The 9,466-nt window shown below is 39.0% G+C and overlaps 2 protein-coding genes across 2 annotated transcripts; one reads left to right on the top strand and one right to left on the bottom strand.

The window, feature by feature from the left end:
* Positions 1–623: 623 nt before the first annotated feature.
* Positions 624–4,429, top strand: LOC112754390 (uncharacterized). Its single transcript, XM_025802016.3, has 2 exons — positions 624–3,319; positions 3,563–4,429. Exon 1 carries the CDS (start codon positions 797–799, stop codon positions 3,173–3,175), a length of 2,379 nt encoding a protein of 792 aa, XP_025657801.1. The 5' UTR covers positions 624–796; the 3' UTR covers positions 3,176–3,319; positions 3,563–4,429.
* A 2,961-nt stretch (positions 4,430–7,390) lies between these two features.
* Positions 7,391–8,796, bottom strand: LOC112757188 (uncharacterized). Its single transcript, XM_025805799.1, has 3 exons — positions 8,245–8,796; positions 7,990–8,103; positions 7,391–7,897 (listed from the first exon to the last, which is right to left on the bottom strand). The coding sequence occupies exons 1-3, from the start codon at positions 8,794–8,796 to the stop codon at positions 7,391–7,393; spliced, it is 1,173 nt and encodes a 390-aa protein (XP_025661584.1).
* Between the last annotated feature and the right edge of the window lie 670 nt (positions 8,797–9,466).

Here is a 9,466-nt window from a genome sequence, read left to right as displayed (position 1 = left end):
AATCGAACTACACCTCAGTCACTTGATTGGATTCAAAACAATAATCAACTTTGTTCTGGTTAAATTAACAATTTAAATTTGAATTATTTATTATCTTCAACAATGAGATAACAGTTCAAAACTGATTTTAAAGCTTGATTTCAAAATCAAAGAGAACGAACGAAGAGAAATGCAGAGACTGCAGAGATGGAAGAGAACGCAGATCGAAATGTTGAGAAAATTCGAAAACAGAAACGAAATTCTTTCGAAAAAGGCATTTATATATTCGCGTATTAATTGAAAAGTTGGTTAGATAGTGGTGCCTGAAGTGAATTAGGTTAAAGAAATTTAGAATAAATTATCATTTGTTTTCGTAAAAGATACAGAGATGCTGACAAATGTACCCATAGAAGAATAAAATGACAATTATAACTACAGAAGATGACTTCCGTGTACTAAGAGTATCCGAATGTTGGTTACACAATTAGTCCGTTAGTATATTCTTGGCATACGAAAACTATTTTCTGTGAGTACAATTATCGTTTTATTTTTATATGGATACATTTGTCCGCGTTTATATTTTTCATAGATACAAATAATAATTTATTCAAAAAATTTATATAAACTTATATAAAATAATGCCTTGTATGCGGAGAATATTTGATAAAGAATCAACCTTAAAAAGTTGCCCAAACAATAAAAACGAGAAATACAGTTAACACTTATGGAGGTTTTGATGTTTAAAAAAAAAAAAAGTTACGGAGGTTTTCGAACTTAACGAACGCAAAACCTCGCTGAGAATCTGAGACAGAAAAAAATGGGATTGAGAAGGCGCGGTGCTCTTCAACTTGGTGTTCTCCACAATTACAACCTCTGCGTCAGTCCCATTATCTCTGTCTCTCATTCCCTTCCCTTCTCCTCCGAATGCCAACCCCAATCGAACGCACTCTTCGACCGCGATGACCCCCAAGACCAGACAAAGCTTGAGAAAATTGAAAAGTTTCATTCTTTTCTAGAAAAGGGTAGCACCATCACCGCCAAGAGGTTCCTTAAATCCCTTGTTCTCTCCAAAACCCCATTCTCTTCTCCCTCCGAACTCCACACCTTCGTATCAAAACCCCTCTTCTCGAACACCCTGTTATGGACCTGCTCAATTCCCAAATTGGTCGACCAAGCCACCGAGTTGTACTATTCAATGAGAAAAGATGGTTATGCCCCTTCAATCCGCTGCGTCAACCGTCTCCTTCATGCTTTGCTTGTTTCCAGGCAGTTTGAAGAGGCCTTGAGTTTGTTCTCGGACTTTGCTGGGTCTGGTATGGGACCCAGTGCAGAGTCGTACAAGAACGCTGTTTATGCAGCGGCCATGTTGAAGGATCTGAGGAAGTGTTTTGAGTTGATGGCTTCCATGGAGAAGCAAGGGGTGACCCCTTCTGTTTTTGTGTATAATTTGATCATTGGGATGCTTTGCAAAGTGAGAAAGGTGTGGGATGCTCGCAAAGTGTTTGATGAAATGGGTGAGAGAAATCTGGTTCCGAATACTGTTACTTATAATACCTTGATCGATGGGTACTGTAAGGTGGGTCAATTAGAGGAAGCTTTTAGCTTGAGGGAGAGGATGAAGACCCAGAATGCGGACCCTAGCCTTCTCACCTACAATGCCTTGTTGAGTGGTCTTTGCGGTTCTGGGAGGTTGGAGGATGCGAGGAAGGTGTTGCTAGAGATGGAGGCTGCTGGGTTTTTACCTGGTGAGTTTCTGCGTGTTGTATTTGATGATGATGATGATGGTTCTTTGGGTGAGAAAGTGTTTGGCAAAGCAGAGTTGGAAAGGGTCGATGAGCATACTTGTTGTATTTTGTTGAATGGATTGTGCAGGGTAGGGAGGGTTGAAAAGGCCAAGGAGATTTTGGCCAAACTTGTTGATAATGGCGTTACTCCCAGCAAAATATCATATAACATATTAGTGAATGCATACTGCCAAGAGGGGGACATAATGAAAGCTATACTGACCGCCGAACAAATGGAATATCAAGGGGTGAAGCCTAGTGCTGTCACTTTCAATACCCTGATTAACAAGCTCTGTGAAACTAAAGACTTGGACCAGGCAGAGATATGGGTGAAGAAAATGGTAGACAAGGGTGTTTCCCCCACTGTGGAAACTTATAATTCTTTGATTAATGGTTATGGACAAATGCAGCATTTTGTCAGGTGCTTTGAGATTCTTGAAGAGATGGAAAAGAATGGGATAAAGCCTAACGTCATAAGTTACGGTTCTCTAATAAATTGTCTATGCAAAGACCGTAAGATCCTTGATGCTGAAATTCTCCTTGCGGATATGGCAGGCCGGGGGCTTTCACCGAATGCAGAAATATACAATATGCTTATTGAAGCCAGTTGCTCCTTGAGTAAATTTAAAGATGCCTACAGATTTTTTCAGGAAATGCTAAGAATTGGAATAGATCCAACTCTTGTGACATATAATACACTGATAAACGGACTTGGAAGGAATGGAAGGGTAAGTGAAGCTGACGATCTGTTTCTCAAAATGACTAGCAAGGGACATATTCCAGATGTAATCACATACAATTCGATTATCTCAGGTTATGCAAAGTCTGGAAACACCCAGAGATGCATTGAATTGTATGAGAAGATGAAGAGATTAGGCTTAAAACCTACAGTTGGTACCTTTCATCCTTTGATCAATGCATGCAGGATGGAAAGTGTGGCAACAGCAGAAAAGATGTTTCAGGAAATGTTACAAATGGGCTTACTTCCAGATCGAGTCATATATAATGAAATGATGTATAATTATGCTGAAGATGGCAATGTTCTGAAGGCAATGTCGTTGCACCAAGAGATGGTCAATCGGGGACTCAACTGTGACAAGGAAACTTACAACTGCTTGATCCTGGCATGCCTCAGATATCAAAGAATTTCAGACGTAAAGCATCTTGTTGATGATATGAAGGCTAAAGGACTAGTCCCAAAAATTGATACATATAACATTCTGGTTAAGGGACATTGTGACCTAAAAGATTTCAGTGGTGCTTATTTTTGGTACAGGGAAATGTTTGACAGGGGCTTCATTCTAAATGCTCGCATCTGCTATCAGCTGATAGCTGGTCTTAAAGAGGAGGGGATGCTGCGCGAGGCTCAAATTTTATCCTCAGAATTAAGTTGTAGAGAACTGAACCACTAGAAAACTGAGAAGGGAAACCTTTGCTGATGCTCATTGAATACGATTGGAAAAGTGATAAACTAAGCTCGAAGGGCCTACAGTGTTTATATGTTGTAAATTACATTTTGAAAGTGGCTAGTGAATCATTCACACAACTTCATGATGGTAAGCCTATTCACAATTCTATTTATTTACAGTTATCTTTAGTATTTAGTTGTCTGTTTATAATTCAAATTTAAAAAAAGAAACTAATTATGCATTAATGGATAGAAACATACCCTCTGCTTGATACTGCTTTTTTTGTAATCAGCTTTTAGATTTTCTAATTTTATGCATAAGAAACCCTAGTCACAAACACTTTGCATTGCAACTTCAACATTTCAAAGGATCGTTTTCTTCTTCGTACAGGAAAACGGCTGAGATATTTCTTCCAGATGCTGAGAGAAGTCGGCTTCTCAAAATGTAAATTGAAGGTGGTGGAAAGAGAGTCTGAACTGGTAAACATTTTTTAGCCATAACTCATTGCTGATATTTGCGTGGGAAGCAAGCTTACTCAGGTTGGAAAGGGAAGTTAAATAATCATTTTTTAGGTTAGGATTTGGAAGGAAGTCTTGCTTCTGATAATAGCAACTGCAAAGATGTTTCGTAGATCACCCAAATCTGGTCTTTTTCACTACATCATGCATTTCCTAGCTGGAAGTCATTTTTTATGGTGGTTTGTGATGGCTGAAATTCTAACTTCATTTGCAAAATGGAACAAAATATTAATAAATGATCTGCAGAAACAGTGTCACAAATCACAATCTTGCCGGAATATGACAAAGGAGACTGAAAAGTTTCAGCAATAAGAATTCCAAATTTATGTTGTGCACCCTCTTGCATAGTGATATCAGATACAATTTTGTAGTGCTATAAATTTACAACTATGGGTGATATATTAGAACTCATCAACAAATTTAGCACCAAAGTTACTAAGAAGTCTCAAATAAGGGCCAATGGTGGGAGGATTCTAATGCACCACAGAAGCTGGAACAAATGTGAATATAGATGGTAGCCTAACAATTGGGTGCTTCATCCTTTGTGATGTATTTGGTTTGTGAGGGTGGGAGGTTCACGTTGATGGTCTCAGATGCCCCCTGTAAACAACAAACTTGGCTTAGATATCATAAACTTAGTTAAAGGTTATAATGATATAGTATAATTTAATTGTGATTCAGATTACAACATCTGCTTGGAGAGCAGACTGTGAAAGTAAAATTGCATCCCTTTGTGCCACTGGAGTCCCTATTTTTGAAATTAATTTAGGTAATTTCTTTTTTAGTTACAAATAACATACAATTCGCATATAAACAATGACAAGATTATGAACACAACTTTGAGACATATAACCATAAACCTACTCACTACTAAATCCATGGTAGTTACAGCAGAATTGGTACTCTAACTGTTTTTCTTTGCTCCTTGAACCTGTATAAATCATTGTTCAAATATGATCAATTAAACACCTGAGCATTTTATTTACAAATGACACTTAAATTTCCAACTTTTTCATTTATACAAATCAAATCCTAAAGTGATTATATCTGTGTGGTGTTGGTAGAGTCCGCTGATACAACGTTCTCCTTGCTAGCTCTTCTTTTTGTCTTGATCCTAGGCTTCCAATTAAGATCCTTAGAGGATTGGAGCAAGGTTTGTAGTAATAGCCCTTTTGGCTACACTTATTATAGGTGAGTTCAAATGTTTGCATGACCTTGTTGGAATGCATATCTCCCTCAACAGGATCAATTCTTCCCTTCATCTTCGAACTATGAGCAAGTTTCCTAATTGTGGGAGGTAACGATTTCGTGAATTAGTTACTATTCAATACTCTTTACTGTTGACTAATTTCATGCTTTGTGAATAGGCTGATTAGATAGCATCCATTGTGAGCTATCTGTGAACAAAGTCCTATGGCCTGAGTTCTATTTTAGTCATGGCTGCAACAACACAAAACAAAGGGAGAGAGACGACCAGAATAATCTAATAACGTCTTTTAGGAGCACCAAAATGACGTTGTTTGTGCTCACATGGAACACAATAGATAAGCTCATGCTCTTTGTAACAAGTCAAATGGGAATCTAGCATCTATCTCACCACTTTAACCCCCCACCTCAACAACTTAATGAGACACATCAACAAATTCCATTACTCCTTGACGGCAAAAGTGACAGAAAGGCCCCGTTGGCAGACGGAACACAGGGTTAGGGGCCGAAGTTGATCTTTTTTTGTTCAAGAATCATGTTGTCATTCGGACAAATGGACAGAGTCGGGGACACCTTTAAGTTCAAAGTTTTATACAATTAGATTTTGTCAAAATGTATTTTATGATAACAATCATTATTAGTAAAAAATTTTTATTTTTTTATTATAATAAATATAAAACAAACTTGGAAGTTTAAAGTTTATATTGCCTATAAAAATATTCTCAGTTGATAATAAATGTGGCTAATTTTTTGTAAGATTGTGGAAAGTTTGGTGTAACACTTTGTTACTGGGTGATTTGGTAATTTTAGGAGCACTCTCCTTGATTTTGGTATGCAACCGACTATGCCTTGGAATGTTTACATGTTCTCCTATACACCTAACACATTTGTCCTAAGAAGGATGCAACATCTTGACACTAAGATTCATCTTTTTTTTTTTTGGATAGAGACTTGGGCCAGTAGACCAGCCCAGGCCAAAAAACAAAGAACCCCTGCTCCTAACCGACCCAGTACCCACTTAAACTCCCCATCTGTTAGCACGAGAGACAACGCTGGAATTTGCATGTTCTGGATCATCTTCCTCTTGGCAGCACTGGCATGGGAACCAGAACTCTAAGCACTACTATCCCTATGGAAGTGTTGCTGTCGGAGACTGTATTTTGCTTAGCCTCAAGCGAAACCCATCTAGTCACCACAGCCGCAGATGGGTCCTCTCCAACGACTTCCTCCATCGCCTCAGGAGGTCCAATTCACAACACATGGGCCTCCACAGCTTTTACCGCAGCCAATCCCTCGACTGTCTTCTTCTACCGCAGCATCCTCTCCTTTCATATTCCCGGTTTTAATTTCAACCCCACCTGTGAAGATGTGGTTGACACTCAAACCTGGAACATCTGCCCGGGACACTACGTCGCCATTGGTTGCATGCAGGTTCTTTGCCTCAGATCATAACGATCTGGATTAACCTCTTTCTTTCCTGCCTCAATTCCTGGTTCAAACTTCTTCAATATACCTCCTTTTTTTTCCTTTTAATCTTTGGTATTCTTAATTCATGTTCGAATCTCACTCCTAATGATGCTTCGTATTTCTGCAGGTGGTTGAATGCTCCAAGTTGCTTGTAACGTTTCTGATTTCGTAGGTTTTGCCACTGCATGAGCAAGACGATTTCCATTCTTGGGAGTCCAAGTCAATCCTTTTTCAGGTAAGTTTTCCATTAAAATCTGAATATCTTGGATGATAGCCAATGCTTCTCCTATGATTGTCTTGGTTTTAATTGTCTGAATGAGCTTTAAATTGTCTGATTCTATTAGCGTTTTGTCCATATTCAAATTGTTCACTATGATTAATGCTTGTCTTATTGCTTGGGCCTCTGCCACTATACTTGATTTGGCTTGAATCTTCCCAGAAAATCCTACCATCTTTCCTCCACTATCTCTAGGGGTGAGCATGGGTCGGTTTGGTTCGGGTTTATGGTGAAATTAGAACCGAACCGATCAAAATATAATTAGTTCAGTTTGGTTCGGATTTGTATTTTTTTGTACATGTACCCGAACCAAACCAAACCAATTAAGAATGGATTGGTTCGGTTCGGATAATTGGGTACCCGATGACTTTAAAATTCATTAAAAAAACCAAATTTTTATCTTAAAAATTCAACAAGTACAATAAACATGTAACATCAATAGAAATAATCCAAACATGTTAAACACCAAATACATTAAAAACTAAACTTATTAAAATCCAAACATATTAATAATGAATAATCATTATCTAATGGAAAAGTCATATATATTTTTTTATTTAATTAATATATGATTGGGTTCGCGGGTTGGTTCGGGTTTCGCACCCTAAAACCGATATCCGAACCAATCACCAACAAAAGTCATCGGTTTGGTTCGAGTTGGACCCAATTACCCGTTGGTTTCAGAACTAATTTAATTGGTTCGGTTCGAGTTCGGACGGGTAATCGGGTACCCGCTACTCGTGCTCACCCCTAACTATCTCTGATCACCACAGCTATTGTGCCTGTCCCATTGTCCTTTCGAAAGGCAGCATCAACATTTGCTTTTAGCCAAGTTTCAGGAGGAGGTCTCCATGACACCGGGAAAGTTCTGCTTCTATTGGCTTCTATTTTTTGTGTCTGTTGTTTCTCTACTAGTTTCCCATAAACTGTCTCTAGCATTCTTGCTCTGCTGATTGTCCAACTGGGATTCACTTCCTGTTTTTGAAAGAGTTTGTTATTTCTGGTTTTCCATATCTCCCACAAGAGAAATCCTAGCTTACTAATCCTCTTCTCCTGGTCGTCTCCACCTCCTGCTATGATCTTTCTTATACATTCTACCATCCAACTTCCAATCGAGTTCACTGTCTCCGCTGTTGGGGTCCATTGGCATTCCGCCCCGAACCATGTTGCTCTCGCCCAATCACATAGCAGTAAGGCATGTTCTACCGTCTCATCCCTTTTAAGCATATCTGACATAATGGGTCTGGTGCCATCTTCCTTTTATGCAAATTAGAGCCTACTGGTAATATATCCTGGCATGCTTTCCATAAAAACATTCTGATTTTCTGCAAGACCTCCATTCTCCATACCTCCTTCCATATCTCCTTTTTGTCTTCACTTGTTGATGGCTTTCCATTTCTCATGTCCTGCCCTGCCTTTTTTGCAACATAATATCCAGTTCTTATGGAATAACTTCCATCTTCCTTCCATGGTCAGTACAAGTAGTCATCTCGATTCACTATACTAACAAGAGTGCTAAGAATCTCTTTGCAGATTTTCTGGGGAAATCTGTTTTCAATTATTTCTCTGTTCCACCCTTCCTCATTTTTAATGAGATCTTTTACCTTTGAGTCATCTGTAGTATACGCATCCAGGGGCTTGCTTCTCCCAGTGATCCAATTGTCTTTCCAGATACTTACGTTGGACCCATCCCCTATGCTCCACCTGGCTCTTTCCCTTAATAGTTCTCTTCCATGCAAAATGCTTCTCCAAACCCATGGTGCGCCTTTTTTACACTTTGCTGCCCAAAAGTTTTCATCCGGAAAATATATCGATTTTAATACCTGAACCCAAATTGCATCTGGATTTTTCATTGCTCTCCACGCTTGTTTGGCAAGATAAGCAATATTATGTTTTTCGAGGTCCTTAAACCCCAACCCCACACTACTCTTGCTATCCGTAATGCTGTCCCATTTTCTCCAATGAATGCCACGTTCCTTCCCAGAAGTTGCCCAATATAAACGCGCAACCTTTGAGCAAATTCTCCTACAGAAACTCTTGGAAAACTTTATGATATTCATGGCATATGATGGCATTGCTTGAATTACTGATTTTATTAATGTTTCTTTGCCTGCCTGATTCAACAACCTTTCTTTCCATCCCTCCAGTTTACCCATGATTTTCTCTTCAATCCATGTCAAAGCCTTGTTCTGAGATCTTCCTCATATGGTTGGTAACCTCAAGTATTTTTCTGGCATGTCCCATGCTATCATTCCTATAATCTCTTCAATTTCTACCCTTGCCTGTATCAACACCTGCCTTCCAAAGGTGATACCTGACTTGTTCAAGTTTATCCTTTGTCCGGATGCCTCTGTGTATTCATTAAGAACTGTGATAATCTGAAAAATCTCATCCTCCTTTGCTTTCGCGAATATAATGCAATCATCTGCGAATAACAAGTGAGTGAGTACCGGGGCTGTTGGAGCTATCTGTAGACCGGTTATAAGGCCTTTCTCCTGAGCCTCCTGCATTAGAATCGTGAACACCTTAGCTGCTAAAATGAAAAGGTAGGGAGATAGGGGGTCCCCTTGTCGAAGACCTCTTTGTGGTTTGATCCTCTTAGACAACTCTCCATTGACCTTTACTCTATAGTTTGCACTTCTGACACACTTCATTACCAATTCAACCCATCTTTTGGTAAATCCGAGTTTTATAAGCACCTTCTCGAGAAAATCCCACTCTAACCTATCATATGCCTTGTTCATATCCAACTTGATCGCTATATTCTGGGATCCCTCTCTTCCTTTCTTGTTTAGGATGTGATACACTTCTTGGACAATCACTACA

The sequence above is a fragment of the Arachis hypogaea genome, chromosome 16 (assembly GCF_003086295.3).
Source record: "Arachis hypogaea cultivar Tifrunner chromosome 16, arahy.Tifrunner.gnm2.J5K5, whole genome shotgun sequence".
Classification (NCBI taxonomy): domain Eukaryota; kingdom Viridiplantae; phylum Streptophyta; class Magnoliopsida; order Fabales; family Fabaceae; genus Arachis; species Arachis hypogaea.
This window is presented reverse-complemented; position numbering and strand designations above follow the sequence as displayed.